The sequence below is a fragment of the Urocitellus parryii genome, chromosome 6 (assembly GCF_045843805.1).
Source record: "Urocitellus parryii isolate mUroPar1 chromosome 6, mUroPar1.hap1, whole genome shotgun sequence".
In the NCBI taxonomy this organism is placed as follows: Eukaryota; Metazoa; Chordata; class Mammalia; order Rodentia; family Sciuridae; genus Urocitellus; species Urocitellus parryii.
Window position 1 is genome coordinate 145,610,908 of NC_135536.1, and position 24,590 is coordinate 145,635,497.

General features: G+C 41.6%; 1 protein-coding gene across 1 annotated transcript in view; it reads right to left on the reverse strand.

Moving 5' to 3' along the window:
• Positions 1-221: 221 nt before the first annotated feature.
• Positions 222-24,590, reverse strand: part of Ttc23 (tetratricopeptide repeat domain 23) — a 94,602-nt gene continuing 70,233 nt past the window's right edge. The window contains exons 8-11 of the mRNA XM_077799766.1: positions 21,783-21,910; positions 17,133-17,282; positions 2,541-2,623; positions 222-1,683 (exon numbers count right to left, since the gene is read on the reverse strand). Of these exons, the coding sequence (XP_077655892.1) occupies positions 1,569-1,683; positions 2,541-2,623; positions 17,133-17,282; positions 21,783-21,910 (476 nt within the window). The 3' untranslated portion in view covers positions 222-1,568. The remainder of the gene's footprint in view (positions 1,684-2,540; positions 2,624-17,132; positions 17,283-21,782; positions 21,911-24,590) is intronic.

A 24,590-nucleotide genomic window follows, 5' to 3' on the forward strand; every position in this document is an offset into this window, starting at 1 on the left:
ACTGCTTATTCCACTATCTACATTGAAACTCGGGTCTTCAACCGATTAGGAACCTGGTCAGAGGCGATCACGACTCCTTTTGCTGTGACCACATGGGCCTGAGCCCAGCGTGATGGGTGTGAGCAGGGGTGGCCTGCGTGGTCAGAAATCGCTCTTGAAGAAGACAAGGGTGGCCTTTTCACCTTGTCATAGTTCTTCTCAGTTTATTTCCCCCACAAATTCTTGAGGTGCTGCTCTGTACAGTTGGACTTGGTGTGACCGGGGTTTCCCTGGCAGGTCAGAGCACAGGGAAGCCGAGCTGTAACGCTGCTGTCATTCTAGCACTGACCTGCAGCCTCCCTGGCCACAAAAGGGGGGATGAAGGAACGTGGGGGAGGGACAGCACTGCTCATGCCTGCACCCCCAACCTCTGGAGGTTCCATCCACCTTATCCCTGCCCTGATCTTCTTGTTGACACCCAAGAGAAAGAGCTCAAAACTTTCTGCTAAAGGGCCACCATCACATGACTGTAGCATCCCACCAGCTGTGGCCCAAGGAGGCCGAAGCCCACTGTGGACACAGCACCAGGGACTGTGCAGCCCCAGAAGCAGTGCTGTTTGTCTCGCCAGGGGAGAGGCAACAGGAAGAAGCAAAGCAGCAGGGAGTGTGTGTCCCTCCCTGCACGGCCCCTCCAGGCAGCACTCAGGCCTGCTCACCCTCTTACAGCTGCCTCCCCTGAGCCCATGTCCAAGTGAAGGCCACTTACCACCCACCCCATCTCTGTTGAATTGCTACTGCTATCATTTACTAATTCCACTGTCATGTTTGATATCTAGTGTCATATTGGGTCGCACACTATGAAAGGGGGACTGTATGTGTGTTGTCCAGTATGTCCCCATTTGTAACACAGACCTTGTACATACTAGGTGCTCAGTGAAATTCACTTGAGCGAACAAGCACATGAGTGAAGGCACAGCATCTCTGTGCACCTTTTCAGGCTCTGAGGAACCTGGGGAGTATTCATTTAATTTATTTGTGTATTTCAGTGCTAGGCATGGACCCAGAGCTTCGAGCATGTTAGGTAAGCACTCTACCACTGAGCTACACCCCAGTCTTCATTTTTAAAATGCACACCAACATCAGTACTTTTGTGTTTCCCTTTATTAACATTTTATTCTCAACCCCTATTACCTTCCTGTAAGAAAGGGCCTTTTCTAGAATCTTTTGTTCTGAATCTGACTCCAGATCTGTGCAAGGGGCTACATGTACAAGGAAGTTCTGAATTTCTGCAGAGAAATCTTTTGGCCACAGTAGTGCTGGTGGGCAAATTCTTTTTGGCAAGAAAAACCACAAGTGGTGACAAAAAGAAAGAATACACAAGTGCCAGAGCACCCTGAATTCAGAGCATCCACTGTCAAAATGTGGTCCAAAGAGGTTTTAGTATTACTGTTGCATGTTGGAGCAAACGGTTGGCCTTGGGAATCTGTGCATGGGTAAGTTCCATCTTCTAGTTGGACAGGTTTGTACGGCCTCTCAATGGCTGTGCCCAGGACAGCCCAAGGCTTTCGCTGGAGTAAGGGTGAGGGGTCTCAGTCTGCCAGGTTGGTCCTGGCCTTTCCCAGTGCAGAGTGCTGAGGGACAGTGGTGCAGAATGCCACTATGGCTTTTGGAGACTTCCTTGCCTTTCCGGCGACCTCGGGGGTCCTGTAAACAAGGAAAGAGTGGGTTATGTGTGGCCCCCTTAGGCCTCTGCAAGGTTTCCGCCTCCATGGTTTCTTTGCTGTTGTGACAGGAACCTTGTGACTGACTAGAAACATTTTATAAGTCTCAGGAGAGGGTGTAAGTGAGAGAATCATGGCACAAGCGCATCAAACACAAGATGCTTTTCTTCTGTCTCAATTCTTTGCCACCACCCTGACTGAGCTGAGCCACTCAGCACTTTTAGCTCAGTGAGCAGGACAAGAGCAAGGAGGGGTGTCAAGGTTGGACAGGAGGCCAGGCTGACTTACCTGCCCCACCCTAAAACGGGACAGTTCTCCTGTTGGCTGGCCCAGGGTTCTGCCCCAGGCTACTGGTACACTTCCCTGAAAGTGGACACGGGGGCACAGGCTATGTGAAGTGGGGGACCTTCTGACAGTTTGCTGGGCTTCTGCTCAGGGCCAGCAAAAGGATGGGGCCAACCTTCAAGATGAGGTCAGGGACTCTCTGACTCCTATCCTGACAGGCCTCCCAAGGACTGAGGGAACCCGAGGCGGAACTCCAGCAGGCCACCTCCCCACATCACAATGGGCGCCTTAACCTGCAGGGGGCTGATCTGCAGGAGGATGGGATCCAGTTTGTGTTTCTGAAATTATTTAAGAGCAAATTCTTTTCTAGTATTTAGGCAAGGAAGATATTTTATGACTGAGTTTTCAAAGAAACAGGTCCTGCATTTAACTATGCAAGTTGTGGGAAGTCAGTGAAACATTCCACAGAACCTTATAGAATCAGCCTCCTCTGGGATTCTGAATGGTGAAGGAATGGGAGACTTAGAGAAGAAGAGCAAGGGAAAGCCAACTTACTTGGACAGGGTGTCCACAGACTGCTGGGTGGCCAGGGTCCTCTTGTCTTGCGGTCCATATAAGATCATCTGAATCTGAAGACACTGAAGAATACCAAGGAGACATCATGAGGTTATGGAAATGTTCCCAAGTACACTTTGCAGAAAAATAAAGTCTCCCTTGGATGAGAAAAAGAATGCTTCAGGGGCTGGGGTTGAGGCTCAGTGGTAGAGTGCTCGTCTAGCATGTGCCAGGCGCTGGGTTCGACCCTCAGCACCACATTTAAAAAAATAATAATAATAAATAAAATAAAGGTATTGTGTCTGACTACAACTAAAAACAAAATATTTAAAAAAAAAAAAAGATGCTTCACTTTGAGGTCCATGCTGCAAAGGAATTAGTGCCTTCTGGGGGTTTTTCCTTGGCATAGTCTGACCTTTGATTCAGATATTTTGAGTGACCCAGAAAACAAATGTGCATTCTTAGCACTGTTTCATAAAACTCTTCTGCATGCAAAAAATATTTAAAAGTATTTTCAAAAAATAAAGGCAAGCATGTTGGTACTGACCAGAAAATAGTCTCTGGTTTCTATTTTTAAATGGCCCTTGCTATATCTCAGAAATGGGGGGGGGGATTTGTTTTTTTTTTTTTTGTAAACAAATGCTTAATTTTATATGGGCTTTCTATGCTCATTGCTACACCAGAATTTTTAAGTTATTAGGTGTTAAATAGCTTATCATTTATTCATGACTGACATTAGCTTGATTTCTCCCTTTTGCTTAAGTCTTGACATTTGATTGTTTGTACTAGGTCAGGGCAAACTCAAGGAAAGAAGAAAGATTAAAGATGTGCCCCAAATAACCAAACTAATTTTGAAGAAGAATGAAATATAGGAACTTGCTTTCCTGGATACCAAGACCTTTTATAAAACGACAATTATAAAATGACAATAATAATTTTCATCCCAGGGTAGTCAAACAGACCAATAGAACAAGGCAGAGAGCTCCATCCTTGATAGATGATGACAGAGCTGGCCTTGAAGGATCAGCAAGAGGAGGAGGACTAGTCAGTAAGTGGTATGAGGGCCACTGGGTTTCAAATGAAAGAAAATGAAAACCCATATCAACACAAAGAGTATTCCCAGAAATGTTTAAAGAGTTAAATAAGAAAGATAAAACTTGGAGTTTAACATGGAAATCTTGGAGGATCGCCTTATGATCTTGAGGTAAGGAAGAATTTCTTACACAAGATCTAGACAAACTAAAGGTAAAAAACTGATAACATTTAACTACATGGAAATGTCAAATATTTTTGCACCAAAATTCATCATAAGCAAAATATAAAGACAAAACAGATGAAGGAAGATATTTGTAATGCACATAACTGAGAGAGGCTTAGCTTTTGGAATACATAACAGACTTCTAAAAGGTAATGAGAAATAACACCATTGACAACATCCTTCCAATAGAAAAATGGCCAAAAGAAACAAACAGATTATTCAAGGAGTTGAAAACTGGCCAAGAACCATGCTTAATCTCACTCATAACCAGAAACAAAGACAAAAACTTCAATGAGTGTCCCTTCACCTATCACAATGCAAAAATTATACTCTGATGATATCAAGCTTTGTCAAAGATAGGAAACAACAAGAACCATTTTATATATTGGTAGTGGGTGTTAAAATTAGTACAAATGCTTTATAGGACAATTTAGCTATATTTAGTAGTAGATAAGTAAATGTTGATATTTACATATGTTGTATATTTGTGTATGACATCATAAAAAGGTTAGGCATGAGCATGTGTGTGTGTGTGTGTGTGTGTGTGTGTGTGTGTATAATGTATATCTCCCCACATATATAGGTGAATCTCAAGATTCTAAAGTCAAGAGGAAAAAGCAAATCCCAAGTGAGTGCATGTAATATGAAGCTTTAAAACATGCAAAACAAAAGCACAATAAAATAAGAAAAGCATAGAAATCATATCAAATTCAAGATAGTGGTTCTCGGGGGTGGGCCAACAGGAAATTCCAACTGTACGGTTCATGTTTAATTCCTACACTGACTATTGAGTTCACAGGTGTTTGTTATATTACACATCCTTTCATATCTGAAATATTTCTTAATTTTTTTAAAGATTGAGTTAAGTTTTCTACATGGCTAACAGCTTGAGTTTAAAAAAAAAGTGTGAAGTTTGGGGATATAGCACTGAAGACTTGATTCATTTTGATCTGCCAACCATTTTTGGGTCTTCAAGAAAATAAAAATGCAAGCAGCTGAAATGCTTTGTCTCCACAAGCTATGGAAAACACGAAGACTGAAAATTGTTTCAGTCTTGAGGAGCTGAGAATGTATGTGGTCCTGGAATCTGGGAATGTGTTTGTCTTTGAGGAAGGAAATATCAGAAAAGAATATGACGGAATGGGCAGGGGGTGGGGAGGGCAGCGCTGAGGTTGTGGCTCAGTGGGAGTGTACTAGCCTAGCATGTGCAAGGCCCTGGGTTCGATTCTCAGCACCACATAAAAATAAGTAAACAAAATAAAGGTATTGTGTTCAACTAAAAAATAAATATTAAAAAAGAATATGACAGAATCTTTTTTTTTAATAACAGAAAACTTTCATTTTTTTACTTGAAGTGTTATGCACCAAGCAGTGGGAAATTAGCATTTTACTTAGTAGATAAATCAAATTCTGCAAAGGCAAGGGACCCAGATTGTCTGTTTGATGAATCTTTGACATTCTAAATCTACACTGAAATCTTCAGCCAGGAGCTACTTCATCCCATGGATTTAAACCAGTGCTGCTTTAATCCACAGATTGACTGTTGTGACCTTGGATCTCAGGAACCTTCAGAAACCTCTGCTGCTTTGAGAGGAGGGGATGGGGCATGTTGTTTTGACAGCCATGACACTGGATGAAAATTATTCCAGGGCTCACTGGGTTTGGGAGGCAGTAGTGGGAAGCCTTGGTGCCTCTGACCCTGGAGGGGGTAAGACTTACTCCATTACAGGTGTGGGACAGGAGAAGGTGCTCACAAACAGGGGACAAGAAAGGCCTCTCTCAAGGGCTTACTCTTCCTGCCAGAACAGACTTCATTTCCTCCTTCTCTGTGCCTAAGAGATGAGGTCTAATTTTACCCACCCCACGTTCCCTGTTTACATATTTATGAGTGTCTCCGATGAGGCTCATTTTGAGAGGAGCTGAAGTTGATGTGGCTTGGTGTTAATTCATTCAGTGTGGCATTAGACTTTTACTGACAATAATGATTATCTGAGACAGTCTGAGGTCTCAGCGCACTCTGCCTTAACAGATGGCCTTAAAATCTAAAACATGGGAGGAATTTCCAACCAATCCTTTTGGTTATTGAGCTTCTTCTCCCTGGCCCTTCACTCTCCAGGGAAGAGACGCTGCTTGGTGAATAGTCTTGAATTCCCAGGAAGAATGAGAAGGCAATTGATAGGACTTCTATAAACCCACCCACTCACCAAACTGCTCTCCAACACATTCCTTTCTTATTTTAAATTAATTTTAAAAAGGCATTATATAATTTGATGTCACTTAAGAGAAAAGTAAATGCATGAAGAAAGAAAAGAAAAAAACAAAATCATTAACAGAGGAGATTCAAATTTCCATTATACTTTTATGTATTTTCCAAATTTCCTCCAATTTTAATGAGATTTTTAAAATAACTTTTTCAACTGTGTGTCCTCATTTGGGCATATTTAAAATTTTGTATTTATTGACATCAGTTTGGTAAAATTCTTTTGCTTTTTTTTTTATACTCTGAAAATAACTTTGTGAAGCTAAAATTAAACTTTTCCCAGAGAAAATCCTTGAAGTACTAAAGAAGAGACTGGAATGCTGATGATCCATCATTTCTCCCTTCATTTTGTGCACTGTGACAACAAGGGCAAGTTCACCAGCCAAATCCTACAGTAAGACATCAACAGCACATGCTGTACCATGGAAGTCTTTATGCTTCTCAACCAGATTTTCAACAGGCTGCTTGCTCCTTGACAGGTGGCATTTTGAGAACCTCCTTTAAGGAAATAAAAAAAAAAAAAGCGACAACAGGAAAAAAACACCAGTGACAGTTGACGGGTGAGGCCTGGTGAGGTTGAACTCAGTGGGCCACCATGAAGCAAGATACCCTTTTAAACAGCAAAATAACTCAATATATACTTCTACCAGGAATTGGTTTATTCATTTATTTATTTTTGGTACTGGGATTTAACCCAAGGGACACTTTACCACTGAGCCATATCCCCAGCCCAGCCCTTTTTATTTTTTATTTTGAGACAGGGACTCACTAAGTTGAGGAGGCTGGTCTCAAACTTGTGATCCTCTTGCCTCAGCCTTCTGACTTGCTGAGATTTCAGGTGTGCATCACCATGCCTGGCCAGAAATAGTTTTAATTGCTATGTATTTATCTGAGGAACTATAAGTTAATTTTTCAATGTTCTGCATTTTCTTAAGCATTTTAGGGTAAAGTTGGTGTTTTGATTCTTTTGTTAAAAAACACAGACATTGACAGAGTTAAGTAAGTGTTCATTGAAACTGCTGGGAGTCAGGCTGAGCTGAGTAAGGAAGAAGCCCCCAGACCTTGACATTAGAACAGTCTCTACCAGGAATAAAGCATCTCACACTCTTGACTGTTCCAAGAGGACAGTGCACTCTCCTTTGACATCAGCCACTAAATGGTGTTTCTCATTTGCAGTATGGACATTCCTCAGAAAATTGGGAATGGGACCACCATTTGACCCAGCTATCCTACTCCTTGGTTTATACCCAAAGGACTTAAAATCAGCATACTATAGTGACACAGCCATATCAATGTTTATAGCAGCTCAATTCACAATAACTGGACTATGAAACCAACCTAGGTATCCCTCAATAAATGAATGGATAAAGAAAATGTGGTATATATACTCAATGGAATATTACTCAGCTTTAAAGAAGAATAAAATTATGGAATATGCCAGTAAATGGTTGGATTTGGAGAATATCATGCCAAGCGAAATAAGCCAATCCCACAAAACCAAAGGCCGAATGTTTTCTCTAATATGCGAATGCTAATTCACAATAAGGCGGCAGGTGGGCACTAGGGAAGAACAGTGTTACCTTAGATTAGGTAAGTTGATGAGAGGGGAGAGGAGGAGATGTGGGGATAGGAAAGATAGTAGAATGAAACAGATATTATTTCTGTATGTATATATGTGACTTCATGACCAATATGATTCTGCAACATGTACATTCAGTAAAATGAGAAATTATATCCCATCTATGTATGATATATCAATTGTATAAATGCATTCTATTACCATGTATAACTAATTAGAACAAATAATTTTTTTAAAAAGAGTCAAGTGAAATTCCCAATATCCAGAAAAATTTTAAGGAGTCCTTATCTTGCTGTTCTTCCGACTTTATACAGAGGGGCTGTGAGCAAGCAGTCCCTTGTGTTTCTATTATTCCTTAAATGCCAAACAGGGAGCTTTTCCCTCCCTTGTGGAAGACAACAGGGGATGTCCGCTCTCACACTAGCCAGCCAGCTGTCCCCACAAGGGGCTGTGTTGGTCTTGCCCACCTTTGTGTTCCAGGGCCTGGCACAGTCTCTGGAACACAAGTAGTTGCAATATTTACTAAATGAACCAATATTAAATAAGGGAATAAGCAAATAAACTGAGGGAATTTTTATATGGATCTTTGAGATGTGATTGGAGCCTTAGGCTGCAGTGATTCATCAGCCACTGAACCCTCTGGTGAGGAAGCTCCATAGTGTGTTCAGGGTTGAAAACCTTAAAAATGATACTCTAGGTAAAGTCAGTAGTAGGAAGAGTGCTGCCACTATTTGCTGCTTTCTCTTAGGAGTCATTGATAAAGCTAGAGTCTTTAAGAGACGATCTTAAGCATTTGATGCAAATTTGAAAAATTATTTTTGACATGACTCTGAGATTTGAAAGCTAGGTTTTTCCAAGGAGTCCAGGAGCCCAGGAAACTGGGATACAGCCATCAGTCTCCTGTCTTCCTGTTGTGGCCTACCTCTGTGCTTCTAACACCCTTCCCAGTGTAGACAGAGGGTGGCTCTGGATTAAAAGAATAAAACCCCACAGTTAAATACCCAAACTCACGAGGTAGTGTATTTTCTGTTTTGGGGGGACCTCTATCAATGGACTGCCATGACTTTGGCTGTCTTCACAGCAGGACCTCTGCAGAAGTGGATTTCCTTTCTCCCTCACCCTCCAGTCCAAGGTCCCAGAGTCACATCATGATTTCTATTAGGAAATTTCAGATAAAGAAAGTGCTGATGAAACATATCCTGTTTGTTAACAGAGGCAGAACAGCAAGGGCTACGACTAAAGAGTCATCTAAGTTACAAGGCTACATGACTTCACAATAGAAAATCGTGAAAGACATATTTTTTAAATTTCTGGTGAGGGTCCAAGCCAAGTTTGTCACACTATAACTTGTATTTTCTTTGCATGGAAAAATAAAAGAGCCAGAGTGGTGTGTGGACTACTCTAATGCTGAGGATCTGAAATCACTACTCTTTTTTTATACATTCTGTTTTCATGTCAATTTCATGTCAAAGAAGACGACTTCAGAAACCATCAGTGCTAAGCCACTACCATTAGTGTGAAATATTAAAGGCTTTAAGAAATACAAACAGGCTTTCATTTACAAATCATTGCAAGGCAGGCTAAAGCCATGGATTTGGGCGTATGGACAGGGTCAAGCAGAGGCAGCGCTCCACTATGGAGAGAGACAGAGGTGGAGGCGTCTTCCCAAGCCAGTCAGAAGCCAGCCGTGTCCTCACAGCACAGCACATGTGTCCTCCATGTCACTCCTGTCTGCAGCTGTTGCTTTCTGAGCACCTGCAATAGGCCTACCCTGTACACACCTTAGGATGTGGCAGGGAATGGGCAGATGTGTGTCTTGCACTAAGGTTTCTAGTGTAATGGGAGAGACAGACATTTAAAAATATACAAATATGACATCTTCATTTGTGATAAGAACTACAAGAGGAAAAGAAGAAGAGGAGGAGGAGGAATGACATGCCAAGGGAAAGAGAAAAAAGGGCATGTGAGTGGGTGGTGGTAGAGGGCACTTGGGTCAGGAGGGATTCTGTGAGGAGGTGGCATTAGAGTTGAGAATGACAGGATGGTGAGTCAGCCAGGTGAAGACCACAGGGAAGGAGGAGGTAGTGGTGATGGGGATCCCAGGAAGAAGGAAATCCAAATATCTGGGGAAACACTTTGTGTGTCTGTCTCACAAACACATGCCAACCCCACAGCTTTGGAAGGTCACTAATCCAAGATCCAAGGTCTGATACATTGATGGGTAGGGAGTCTCTCGGAAGAAAAATAGGTAAGGTGGGAGGAGGGACCCTCAGCTGTAAAGAGAAGAGAAGTAGGAGAGAGGCACGACCACACAGTGACTCTGTGTGGACCTTCTGGGAAAACTCACTGAATATCTCCTGGGTGCCATGCCAAGGTGGACACCATCCTTGCCATCTCCTCTCTCCTCACCTTCAGGTTACCAAGTGATGTGGGTCTATGTCCTTATCATCATACCTTGACTCCCTCCATGACTTTGTTACATCCCCTGGTCACTGTCTTGAAGCAAGCTAGTTAGCATCATCTTTCTCCAGGACACCTGTAGCCAATATTTAGGAAACAGGGGCACCAAGAAGACGTGCTATGAAGGTAGATCTTGCTGTGCACCATGTACAAAGAAGGGCTTCGTTTGGAAAGTGGAGAGACTGGCCTGTTTGAGCAGCCAAGGCAGGGAGGAGACGTTCCTAAAACTGAGTCCTTTGAGCTGCCTTTTCTTGGCACATTTCCCTGATGACATGGAGCTCATCAATCTCAGTTGATCCTTCTGGAATTCATGCCCTCTGTACCAGCCACTCCTGACCAACATTCTTTTGACTTGTTTAAGGTTACCCTCAATTTATGCAGGAGGAGGTCTGGTTGCCTGGCCATCACCCATAAATTCCTGTTCTCCAGTCATTTAGTGAGACTCTGATGAGTTGCCAGGTAGCCTCTGGCCAGGACAGTTTGCCCAGGCTCACAGTGCTGTGTGCCTCCAGACCATGAAGCCAACTGTGGAACTTTGAAGGTACTGTGTACTTGCTAAGCCACAGTAAGAGTCCTGACATTTGAGGAGCAAATGTAGCTGCATCCATGTTCAGTCCTTGTCCACGCCTCATCTGGGCTTTCTAATGGACAGCAAAAACAGGGGTGCACTGTGTCTTGGCTACCAGGGTCCTGACCTCAGGAGAGCTCCACCTTCCTGCAGCAAATGACACCAGAGTGATCACTGGCCAGGGGACCTGGAATGCTCATTTCCAATCAAGCTACAGAAGGAAAGGGAGGCTGCACATTTTCCCTTCAGAACGTTGAGAAGGAATGACGTTGACCCCTTTAACTATCAGCTCTCATTTTCATATAGCTGACTGACAAACATCTTCAAGCCTTTAAGTGCATTTCTCAGCCCAAGAACAGGATTTTGTTTATAGGAAATCGACATCATCATGCTTCCTCTCTAAACACAATGGACTGCTGCACCCAACAATGAATCAGTCAAAGACAATTAAAAGAATCAGCTTCAGGGACAAACAAGGTTCTACACATGAAGGTAAGGTGCCTGGCCCGGTGGCTCTTGGCTTCAGAATTTTTGGTATCTCCAGGGCCACAAGGAAAACACCAAATGTGCAAAAGGGAAAGTAAAATGAAGTGGATCACTGAGGGAACCTATGAACTATGAACTGTATATAAAATAGGGCTGTCTCTAAGATGGCTCTGTATTAGCCAGTTGGAGGAATGACTGGACACAGTAAGGAGCAGATGATTTGTTCTTCAGTCTTGACTCAGGATCACAGAAGGCCAGTCTGGCATTGGCTTTCTTGCCTACAATCTATGAATAAAAATCATGTTCCAGCTCCTTTCTTCAAAAGATTCATAATAGCAGGATTTGAGATTTTTAGAGAAACAAGTCACATTTTTTATGACTCTTTTATGGACATGTATAATGCTGACTGTGTAAAGTACCAAGGCAATGGACCAAACCCTGCCTGTGACAGTACCTGCTATGGAGGGCAGATTAAAGCTGGACCCCAACCTGACTTCACACTGTACTCAGGCCCAGTAAATTCCCAAGATGTTATTGACCTAGGAAACAGTCTCAAGAAATTCTGTTTGCAGCCTTTCACCTGGATGAAAATGATTCGGGGTGCCCATCCTAGAATCAAACCAGGTTTCTATGTGAACTTTTGCTGTGGAAATTTCCATCTGGAGCCAACAGAGTTCTCCAATTTTCCCCTGCAGGCAGATGCCTTAAAAGACAGATCAATAATATGGTTTCCTTTTCAGTAATTTAATCATGCTGTCTGCTTTGTTTCTGGAGCCTTCCTGTTTTCCATGCCTGCAGGGCTCTGCCTGGACCTTTCAGCATGGAAGGGTACATCTGGAAACACCCTATTCAGTAGATTCCTGCTACTGAGTTGAAAACTCTGGCCATGCATCTGTTGTGATATAAACAAGAGAAACACTATGGTTGCTTTAGAAATCTGCTAGTTCATAGAGCCCAGTGATAAACATGACATTTGAGAAACTCCAGTGGGCTACAGATGTCAAAGGCATGTTTAAAGTCCCTGTCTGTGCCCTGGTGTTCACGGAGCAGCCAGCCCTGTCCTCAGATGGGTGCATGTGGAGAAGTGGAAATGAGAACTGCATGTACCACAGTGTGACAACCTTCTTGCATACAAGTTCCAACGCTTTCTCTCTAATTCTGGCAGAGGGCCAGCGAGCTTTAAGCTGTCAGAGTCAGTGTTTTCAGGACTGATGGTTAACGAGGTCAAATGAAAGGAAAAAAGAGGTTGCCAACTTCCACTGCAGGTTTTAGAGATGAAGCAACCTGAGAGTTTCTTGAAGCTGAGCTGATTTTCAGCCCAGTGAGTGACAGTGTGGCCCAAAGCAAGGATTCTCAGTCTCTTTCTCCCCAGGAAGCTGACAAACTTGCAGATTTCCACAGAGATTGATTTACAAGGTGACCCTGATGCAGAAACTTTAAGACTTTAAGGTTTTGCTTAAGAGTAAACTGCCCCCAGGGACAATTGACTTAACTTTTTGGAGCCTCAGTCCCTTCCTCTGTAAAACTGTGCTGCTGGGAATAATGGAAGAGCCACCCCAGAGAGCACTGTGCAAGGTACCAGCCCAGACCCACTGGTGTGAAGGCCTGTGTAGCCCTGCTTAGGTTTCTGTGCACATCTGTGTTACAGCCTTAGAGATCTGTCCTCATGCCTTTCCCTGTCACCACTCCTACCCCCAACTGCTTTTAGTTCCTTAAACATATTTTGCTCTCTTTGTCCTGAAGCCTCCTTCTTCTACTCCATTTCCCAGCCAGAGAACAACTACTCATTTTCCTTGTCTCAACTCTTTTCCACGATTATTGATCTGGATGCTTTCCCTAAAAGCCTTCTCTCCTATAGATCCCAAGATGGACTTGTAGCATGGAACTTTGCATAAAATATACTTGGGAGTTTATAGTCTATAACTCCCTCTCTGGTCTGGGACATTCTTAAGGGAAGGGACTGCTTCCTCCTATTTTATTCTTTGCATAGCCCCCTTTCCCAATAAGGATGGGCTCTAGTGACCCTGTCCCAGGTTTTCTTACTATGTATTTCTTGAGCCACCTCCTCCCAGGTCACCAGCTACCTTGGAAACACCCTGTTCTCAAAGTCTACCATTCTGCTTGGCCTCACTGACTGATCTAGGGGTGGGCACTAGATTCAAGCCATGCCCCACAGTCTTCCCTCAAGTTCTTTCAAGCTGAGGCAAAGAAAAGACACAGGGATAAAGATATGACTCAGGAGTGTTGGAAGCCATGATCTCCATCTTGGGGGGAGACAGTGTTGTAAGGGATGAGGAGGAGGATTTGCAGAGGGAGGCAGGGAGAGAGCCCTCCTGGCAGTAGAGTCTGGCCCTGCAGTTCCTCCCAGGGTTCAGTTGCAGGTCTACCTGCTGCTCATCTGGCTAGTCCACCCTTCTTTGGAAATCAATAGAGTCAACAGATGCCCCTTCATACCTGACTTGGTCCCTTACTCTGCCCCTGCCCCAGGTCTGGCTTGCTCAGCAATTGGTCCACAGAGGGTACTCAATAACTATTTGTTGACAAATTGATAGCAGATGTGTGTCATCTCATTACAAATTGGCACCACACATGTTACCAATCTTGGTATCTTTTGCAGCAGAGTCAGAAAAATTATAAGAGAAAATGACAACTTGTAGAACAACTCACTCAGAACAAAAGTGAATTTTTTAGGTTTATCCAGGGTTACTGAGAGATTAGTAGGGTTTCACTATTATAAAACTAATTAGTATAATGAAAACATAACATAACAAAACTTAAGAGATACACTGGACAAGAAAAAAATTCATAGTTACAAACACTTAGATCAATAAAAGTGAAAACAATTAAATTCTCAATTCATAAGATAGGGAAAAAACTTCAACATAGTGAAAGAAAACAAGGCACAAGAATAGACATAATGAAGATAAAATCATAAATTAATGAAATAGAGAACCAGAAGACAATAGATCTGTGGAGTTAAAATCCTTGTACTTTGGGAAAATTAAGAAACAAAACACTAATTAATTCAGTCAAGGAAAGAGGAGAAAAAATATATAAAATCAAGAAATAATGTTGGGGAAATAGCTATTAAAAAGTGAAAATGGTAAAAATTCATGAGATTACTTTGCAAATTTTATGCAAATAAATCTGAATGTGTAAGTGAAATGGATAATTACCCAGAAAAATACAATTTTCCAAAATGACTTCTTTAAGAGAGAGAAAGCTTCAACAGAACACTTTTTTTTTTTTTTGTTACAAAAGTGGAAGAAATTTTAAAGGAATTATCCCACAACTACAGCACCAGGCTTAAAGAATTTCACAGGAGATCTAAACCTTCAAACAACAGCTGGTTTCAATGCTGCACAAATTCTTTCAGTGCATGAAAAATAAAGGTAACTTCCAAATTATTTTTCTGAAGTAAATGTAACACTGTTCCTTAAACAAATACACATACAAATATTAGTGCAAAAATCATAAAATCAGTGAACAGAAACAATATCTGCTATGGTTTGAATGTGTTCCCTAAAAAGCATGTATTGGAAACTTCCAATGCAATGGTGCTGGGAAGTGGGATCTAATGGGAGGTATTAGGCCATGGGGGCTGCCCCCTTGTGAATGGATTTATGCTGTTGCCTTGGGAGTGGGTTCATTATTACAGGAGAGGGCCCATTGTAAAAGGCTGAGTTCTGCTATGGCACACCCTGTAATTCCAGTTACACAGGAGGCTAAGGCAGGAGAATCTTACAATCTAGGCCACTCTAGGCAAGTTAAGGAGACCCTGCCTCAAAATTAATTAGTTAATTAATTAATTAGGACTAGGAATGTTACTCAGAGGTAGACTACCCCTGGCTTCAATCCCCACAGTATTACTAAAAAAAAAAAAAAAAAAAGACGGAGTTCAACCCCCCTTTCTCTTACTTCCTTTGCCCTCTGCCTTCTGTCATGAAATTACACAACAAGAAGACACTCAACAGATGCCATCTTGGACTTCTCAGCTCCAAAACTGTGAGAAATAAATTTTCATTCTTTATACATTAGTTTCTGGTATTCTGTCACAGCAGAACAAAATGAACTCAGACAACATTGTGTTAGGAAAATAATTAAACCTAAGGGAAATTTATTCCATGATTGCAAGGTTGATTTGATAGTATAGTAAAACACACCATTTCAGTGATTTATGAAGAATAATTTCATAATCTCCATTGATGATAAAAAGCTTTTGATAAAATTCAAAATTTATTTTTAACTTAAAGAACACTCATGAAACTTCCTTAATATGATAAAATATATAAATCCTAATTCATACATTAAGTGAAGAATCACTATTGGCATTTCCACTAAGATCAGGAACAAGACAAAAATGCCCATTATTTCCACTACTATTTTTTATTGCCCTGGAGTCATGAGCCAATGCAATTAGACAAGAGAAATCAATTTGAGGCATAGAATTTGAAAACACAAAGTAAAACTATGCCTATCTTCGGATAATGCAATAGTATACCTCAATCTGAATCAATCCTCAATTTAACTCAAGCAATAAAGAATTAAGGTAGAGAAGCCTATGGTCTTCATAATCACAACATAAATCAAAAGATAATAGTGAGGGGCTGGCTGGGGTTGTGGCTCAGTGGCAGATCACTTGCCTAGCATGTGTGAGGCCCTGGGTTTGATCCTCAACACCAGATATAAATAAGTAAAAAATTAAGGTACATCAACAAGTAAAAAAAGATAATAGTGAATAAATTACCACTTACAATAGTAATAATGAAAACACTTTAGGAAGAAATCTAGTAAGAAATGTGCAGAACCTATAGGAGAAACACTTTCAAATGTACCTGAAAGATATAAAAGTTGACATGAACAAATGGAAAGTACCCCTTTTCTTGGGTTGATGACTCAACATATTAAGGATGTAAGTTCTCCCAAAATTCATTTATATATAATTTAATAAAAAATACCAGCAAACTCTTTATGAGGCTAAATAATTGATATAAAAACCATGTAGAAAAATAAACATACAGATATCTAGAAACATTGATATTTTAGGAAAAAAGAGCCACAAGGACTGTCCAGTTCTATTTTGCATTAAATCATGATATAAAATCTCTATTGCTAAAAATGTGAGATATTGGCACATGAATAAACAGAGATTAGTTGACTAGAATGGAAATCAAGGAATAGACTTAAGTATATGTGAAAATTTAGTATATGATGAAGGTGTTATCTTAAATCCCTGGAGCACAGGTGGGCTCTTTAATAAATGAAATGATGCTAGACAAGGAGGAGCTATCTGGAAAAATGACAACATTAGATACATACCTCACACTATCCACAGAAATAAATTCCAAATTGAAAATAAAAGGAGAAGAATAGGGGAAAAATATAAGAATTCCTCTATTAACTGGGCTTATAGAAAGAATACAATAAAAACAAAGGCTTGATAAATTATACCCTATAAAATATTTGCAGGGTCAAAAATAATTGAAAATTCATTTTTAAAATGTATATGTCTAGGGCTGGGGTTGTGGCTCAGCGGTAGAGCACTCGCCTAGCACGTGCGAGGCCCTGGGTTCGATCCTCGGCATCACATAAAAATAAATAAATAAAATAAAGATATTGTGTCCATCTACAACTAAAAAATAAATTTTAAAAAATTGTATGGGCTGGGGATGTGGCTCAAGCGGTTGCCTGGCATGTGTGAGGCGCTGGGTTTGATCCTCAATACCACATAAAATAAAATAAAGATATTGTGTCCACCTAAAACTAAAAAATAAATATTAAAAAAAAACTAAAAAAATGTATGTCTAAGAGGAAATCTTTTACCTTAAGTGTTATTTTAGATCTACTGCAAAAGCAATCACATCTTACCTAAATCAGCCACTTACATAGTTTTACTCCATAGTAGCATGGTGAAGGGAAGGAACTTGACAGTGGAGAGGGAGAGAGAGCCTCACTGGGGTTAGTATTGGCTTCCACTTTACCTTCTTCAGTTTCTTGTGGGCCCCGCTGTGGTTCCCCTGCTCCAGGTCCTCCCCACCCAGGAGCCGGTATGTCTCTGCCACCTCTGGGCTGAAATCGCCAAATGCTCCCACTTTGGCTTCCAGGGATTCTCTCAGGATCAAGGTTGCTCTCTGAGAAAGAGACAAAAATCTGTCTGGTTAAAAAGTTCAAAGGCTGATTAAAATCAGTGGTTTCTAAAGATAATTATGTAACTGTTATGGTTTAGCTCTGAAATATCCCCTAAAAGCTCATGTGTTGAAGACTTGGCCAATGTTCAGATGGAGGTTTGGGGAAGTGAGTGGCTCATGTAGGCTTTAACCTTTTCAATGCATTAATCAACTTGATGGATTAATAATTTGAATGGACCACTGGAAGGAGCGGGAAAGTATAAACAGGTGGGGCATGGCTGAAGGAAGTAGGTTTCTAGGGGACAATATCTTTTCCCTGGCTCTTTGCTCACGGTCTCTCTGCTACCTGGCTGCCATGAGCTGACAGCTTTTCTCCGCCATGTCCTTCCATCACAATGTTCTGACTCACCTGGAGCCAACCAACTACACAGACTGAAACCTCTGAGCCAATGTGCCAAAATCAACTCTTCCTCTTTTAAGTAGTTTATGTCAGGTATTTTGTTCACAGTCATGAAAAACTTACTAATACACATAACTGACTACAATTTCATTTTTTAGAGGAATGGGTTTGGAGGTCTTATGAACTGGGGTTGCTCTTCTCTGGTTAAATAGGAGATAGAAAATAACATATTTTGGGGGGAGAAGATTAAAGTGTGAAAAGAGAATGCATCAAGGCCACTTCCGGGAGGGAACTCACTTCAGCTATTACTGAAATTCATTTTGGTTGGGTGGTAAGAATAAAAGCTAACCAGTATGAGTGGAGTCCTTACGTGTCACGAACTGCACTGCATAGTTTGTATGATCTCATTTATTTATTTATTTTTTATGTGGTGCTGAGGATGGAACCCAGGGCCTGATATGTGCTAGGCAAGTGCTCTACCATTAAGCTAAGGCCCAGCCCATAAATTCTGTCTTATTTATATAGATACAATTTTAATCCTCATTTGACAAAAGGGGAAACTGAGTCATGGGGCAGCAGAAATTTGCTCAAGAGTCAGCTCATCAATGGTAGAGCTAGGTTCTGCATCCGGCCAGTAATTTTAATACCTTTAAAATCCACATTCTTTTTCCTCTATGCACACTGATGTTCTTATAAGAGAAAACTAAACAGCACATCCAGATCATGTTCTGGGTTTTCTATTCTCAGGAAAAAACAGTTTGGGAAACCAAAAGTAAACATTCCAACATGATGTGACATTTTGTTTGGTTGATTCAACTTATTTATATCAACTTGGAATAAAAAAATGTGAATTGGTCAGAAAACAATATTTCCTGACAATTTCTTCAGATACCAGGACTAAAACCCTGTTTAGGCATGCTGGTCTCCCACACTTCTTCCTGAAATTCTTCCACAAATTTCCACATGAGAGCACAGTTACAGTTCTAGGGCATAAATGCTGAATCCAACAGCCAAATAAAGCAGGGACTTGTGAAAGGGCTTTCTATAACACAGCCCCATAAGTGTCCTGATGGTGTCCCTCAGACAGAAGGGGTGAAAGGCTTCCATCCTTTTGTTGGCAAAAATATGAGTTAGGGGCTGGGCTGGAATAGCAATGGTGGGGACACCACATTAAAGGTGCTAATGAGGCAGAAATCAATTTCTTAGGACGAAAGAGAAATTGCTGTAGGAGCAGAGTGATTGACTTGCTATGTGGGGCCCACTGAAGAACATGAAGGACTAAGATTTTAATCCAGACCTACCTGAGGGTAAGGCCCATCACATGCCCTCCTAACATCTGTGAGCACGAGCATAGACTGATGGGAGTGTTCGGTTTGGTGGCTTTGTTATGGGAATTGAATTATGTCAGTCTTTGGGGAGCCATGGATGGAAAGAAGAGCTGAGACTCCTTTTCCTAACTGAAGCTTTCAATGCTGTTTACAGCCTGACTGGGGAGACTGGAGATGGATGATCATGAAGTTAAATGGCTAGTTAAGATGACAGTGGAAATGATGCCACTGGTTTAGAGGAAGCAGGTGTCAGACTCTAATAGTTAGGAAAAGCTTAAGAGACAGGAGTGAAGAACAATTAGGGCTTAGGTGAGAAAAGTCCCCCAAACTGGAGAAGCACAGGACCTATTTAAGGTGAGTGAGTAGGTTCATTTGACTGCAGCAAAGTATGAAGTGGAGAAGAGAGAGATGGATCTGGTGGATGATCTGCTTTGTGCCAGGCTCCGGAATTTGGATTTTCTTACAGGAAATAAGAAGTCAGAGAAAGTTCTTGAGCAGAAGAGAGGCACTACTAGAGGTGGCACCACCTCCCTCCCCCTATATCTTATCCTGCAGCAGAGGGACCTTCTTTTACATTCTATTGTGAAAGATATTTCCTCCCAAAGATCACTTTCCTGTTGATGCCAGTTTCTGACTCATGTGTAGACTGTGAGCACATCTGGGAACATCTATGTGACTCCCCTTGCTTGTCTCTGTGACCATCCTTGGGCCCAGCCCTTTTTTGGCGAACTCCTGCTAAGCCCCACAGGGAGAAGTTTGTGACCAAAGGGTGAGAACAGCATGAGGCTGCCACGTTCAGCTGGGCAGGCTGCACCATGCACAAGGGCACCTGACAGGAGAAGAGACAGGGATGGAACCAGCCCATGTTGCATTTTCTCTGGGCACTGTACTCTGGCATGGGCTGTATCCACCTGAGCGAGGGACAGCTTTTCTATTCTTACAAGGGGCACTGGAAGGACTATCAGTGATCCTAGAATGAAAACAGTGTTTGCTAAAATCTTCAATGGCAGCCTGAGAGAGCAAGGAGCATCTTTAAATCAACACCACTGATTTGGGTGACCTGGGAAAGCAAGGACAGAGAGGCATAGCATCAGTGACATTGGGCATCGGTGCCTCAGCAGCAGACACCATGGCAGGAAGGCAGATGGGAACAGGAATGGGGCACATGCCTGTGGCCATCAGAGAAGTCAGCTGGCCTGCAGCCAAGTAGCCGTCCACCCATCTGCTCATCACTCCTCACCATAAACAAGAAGGTCCCTGTTCTCATGGAACTCAGTCTAGTCACACAAGAGATTTTGAACATCTGCATAAACTTCTACGAATGAATATTTTTCTACATCATACTGGATTCTGTAAGGGAGAGTCAAGGAGAAAGTCAAATGCAGATGGGAGAGGAAGCAGGGAAGCTGGTAAGAATTGAAGGATGCATTGGCATTAGCCTGAAATGAATGGAGAAGGGCTTCCCGGAGGAGAAGGAAGCAGACACAGCCCAGAAATGGGAATTAGAAAAGGCCAGTGTGACAGGAACACAGATTGGGGAGCAGGGACAAAATGAAATCAGAAATGTCAGCACAGTCTATATCACAGAAGGGATTATGGGGCATAGAGGGATTCTGGTTTGTCCCAAAGGCACTGAGGGGACATTGGAATATTTTACAAATGAATGTTCACTAATTGGATTTGCTTTTTGAAAGGTCACCAGGGCTTCCTTGGGCTGAAGGGGTTAGGAAGAGGCAAACATAGAAGCAGCTGGAAGACAGGAGCTTGCTAGAGTAGTCCAGGTAAGAGAGGATGCCTGATGGAGGAAAAGGGAAAACAATGGGTGGACTCAAGATATATATTGGAGGGAAAAATGGCTGTGGAGTTGGGTTGGGCAAGGCATGAGGGGCAGACTTACCCCGGTTCCTCTTACCTGAGCTCCTCATAAAATGTTTAGAGGTAGAACTGGGATGTCTAGGGGTGGGAATCTGAGGCCTCTGGAAGCCTTTCTCTCCTTGTTTGGGTGATTCAGAAAAACAGTGAAATGCCACTTGTTATGATGACTGTGGCCTTACTTTGGCCTGAGAAATATGGTGCATCTAGATTAAAAGCCCATGCTCCTTAACTGATAGAGAATTGAGGATAAAGGAAGAGCTGTTGGGGAAGAGGTCTACAGATGGCAAGGATAACAAAGTTTTCACCTCCAAGATTTGTCATGACAGGTTGGAAAAGATATTGAGCTACACCATGGCTTCCTTTAGCTTTAGGTTTCACAGGAAATAAGTTCCCAAGGGTTTAATTGCCAATGAATAAAACTCTGGGTCTTCTTTCAGTTTTATAGTCCATGTCAAGCACACCTGGGTAGATCCATGGTAAAAGAGAGTGAGCTGAAACTTCTGCACTGTGTAGCTTTCACTAGATATGCAAATTCCATTCATTACCCAAAATGAGGAGAGAAGAATAGACACACTAGCTGTCACCCTCTATCTCAACCAGAACTGAAGGCTGCAGTAAGCAGGGTTTTGTCAAGCAAGTTCTCAAGGTTTCTAACCCCTCAGAAGCTTTTGTAGGTGAATATGACATCTACATTCTCATTAACAATTTTCCAGTTTCTTAGTGTAAGTCATTTGGAAGCTACCCAAAGTGGCCTCCTGGTCTTATTTGTGTCCTTCCAGGGCAAGAACATGCCTTGCACATAGTAGGTACTTAATGGATACTTGCAGGGTAAGGAATAGCCCTTTGGATATCAACCAGGTTGCCCATGTGAAGAACTAGACAATTATGATCTGAGCTCACCTCTTTTTGTCCAATGATTTGTAGAAAATGGCAAAATTCATCTTGAATTGAAAGAAATTTGGCTCTTTCCTTCCCTTCAGAATCTTTAAGATGAGTCATACTGTCTTGAAAATACTGCTCAGCCATATCTGAAGAAAAGTATCATAACAACAATCTTGACAACTGCTCACAGATTTGAAGTGGAAACAGAACAAATATGCTTTTAACAGTGGTGAACTATTTGCAAATAATCAGCCTTTGGACAAGAGAAACCAATTAAGGAACTTGCCCTTTCCCCTTATCCTGCCTCTTTTACCAGAAAAGATTTAGGTCTCAGAAGGATACTGTAATTTCCTTTCCTTAATTTTCATACGTTTTAGCTTTCTTTGTGATAGAAAAGGTGAACTTAATGCAAGAGGAGAAACTATTCCCCATAACCTGAAGATGGTGGCAAGTTTGCATGCTGATTGTTCATTAATTCTTCCTATAACTCTGATTACTCCTCACTGATATTGGGATCCTCAGGGCCCACTTATTTTAATGGACTCTGACTGTAATCTTATTACATATTTCTATAACATGAAAAAGTCTGGAAAATACAGTTGACATGCTACTGGGGGATAATCCATGACCATTCTAAACCCTTAAAAATCCTGGCTATAATTTAACAAAAAATATTTTTAAATATATGCTAATCATGAAAGCAAAAAGGGAAAAGTTTAGGTATGGAAAATGAAGAGGGAATTGAAAGCCAGAACAGCAAGTGGGTATTAGTCAGCTTTCCATTGCTGTAGCAAAAACAGGAATGAGGTTGTAAAAGGACCCAAACTCCAGGAGACAATGGAGATGGCTCATAATTTCATTTTAGCCTAAGCAGAGAAGCCAAACTTACTGTGCCAGATTTTTGCTTTGCAGAGCTGTACTCTAATAAATAGGTATTTAAACCGCTTTAATTTCTATGAAGTAAAAGAAAATAAATACAGTTTATGCTGTGACTGAACATTATGCTCCCTCAAACTTATATGTTGAAGTCCTAACCGCTAAGGCATTAGGAGGTAGAGTCTTTCAGAGGTGATTAGGTCACGAGAGTGGAGCCCTTATACATGGAATTAGTGCCCTTACGAAAGGGATCCCAGAAAACTCCCTTTCGCTTTCTGCCATGCGAAGACACAATGAAAAGTCTATATAAACCAGGAAGCAGGCCATCTTCAGGTACCAAATCTAGCACTTTGACCTTGGGCTTCCTAGCCTCCAACTTTCTGGGAAACACATTTCTGTGTTTCATCAGCCACCGGATCCATGTTATTTTGTTATAGCAGCTTGAAGAGAATATTACACCCAAGAATCCCTAAAATGGTGATGAGAACCATTTCCCTGGTCTGAAGTGAGGCTGTAAGTCTGCCCATCCAGGGGCCATAGCTAAAAAATGGATATCTGTGGGGTTTTTTTATTTTTTATTTTTATGTGGTGCTGAGGATCCAACCCAGCACCTTGCACGTGCTAGGTGAGCGCTCTACCACTGAGCCACAACCTCAGCCCCAAAATGGATATTTGAAAGAATGTCAATTACAAAAACTGTCTCAAAAATTAAAAGTTAACATTAATTGAGAGCCAACTACATGTTAGCTTTCTTTTAAAATTTATTTTTCTTTCCTTCTTTTTTGGTATTGGGTATTGAACCCAGGAGTGCTTTACCACTGAGTTATATCCCAGTCTTTTTATTTATTTATTTTTTTAAACTTTGAGACAGGGTAAACAGGGTCCTGTAAGTTAATGGGGGTCTCGCTAAGTTGCTAAGCCTGGCCTCCAGCTTGCGATCCTCCTGCCTCAGCCTCCTGAGTTGCTGGGATTACAGTTGAGTGAGTGCCACCACGTCCAGTTATGTGTCAGTTTCATAATCGTTGCTATAGGGCTTCTCATCTATTCCAGCCTGAAGAGCAGATGCATTGGAGGCAGCAAGCAGCTGAGATGGACACTGAAAGGACAGAAATGTTATGAAAATGGACAGAATGGTCAAGGAGACAGAAGTCTGATGTGCAGGGAAATGGCCCTGCATACATCAACAGCTCTGAAAACATGCTGGAAATTCACAGTTAGAGTCCTGGGTGTTGTGAAAAGGTCCAGGTATATTCCATGAGATCCTCTTTAGAAAGGAGTGAAGTAAACCCTGGGAAATATGTCTGCCCAATCTAGTCAACCTAAATAAAACTTCAGTCTGAAACTGGGTTGTGTTCGTCCATACCCATCACAGTAAGATGTGATGCTAGACAGATAGAGGAATTCCTTTGCCAGGCATTTACTCCCAGGGAGGTAGGTCTCTGCTCAGGGTCTGTAGTTGGGCAGAGGTTCTCTGCTCCTCTCTCTCAGACCAGCAGCTACATTTGCCATATTGCTCAAGTTTTTGTCCTGGTAGAAGAAAATTCCACCACCTGGACAATATTATGTCTCTTCTACTCCTAACTGACTCATGGGGAAAACATTACAGATTTTATGCTCCAACTAAATTATTAACTTTGGATACTTTGATGATCTGAAGACAGCCAATGTTGGGGGCGATGTGTCATTCATTTTGTTGATTCTAAAAGCATTTTTTAACTGAACAGTCCATGTCTAAAGTGATGGAGGATATTCAGAAGTAGAGTACTTTTGATATTTTAAGTTTTTGACTAATTAAGAATTAACTAAAGAATATAACTCAGCCCTTCAAGTAAAGACATTGCTGGGTGCGGTGGTACACAACTATAATCCCAGTGATTGCAAATTCAAAGTTAGCCTCAGTAACTTGGCAAGACCCTAAGCAACTTAGCAAGATCCTGTCTTAAAATAAAA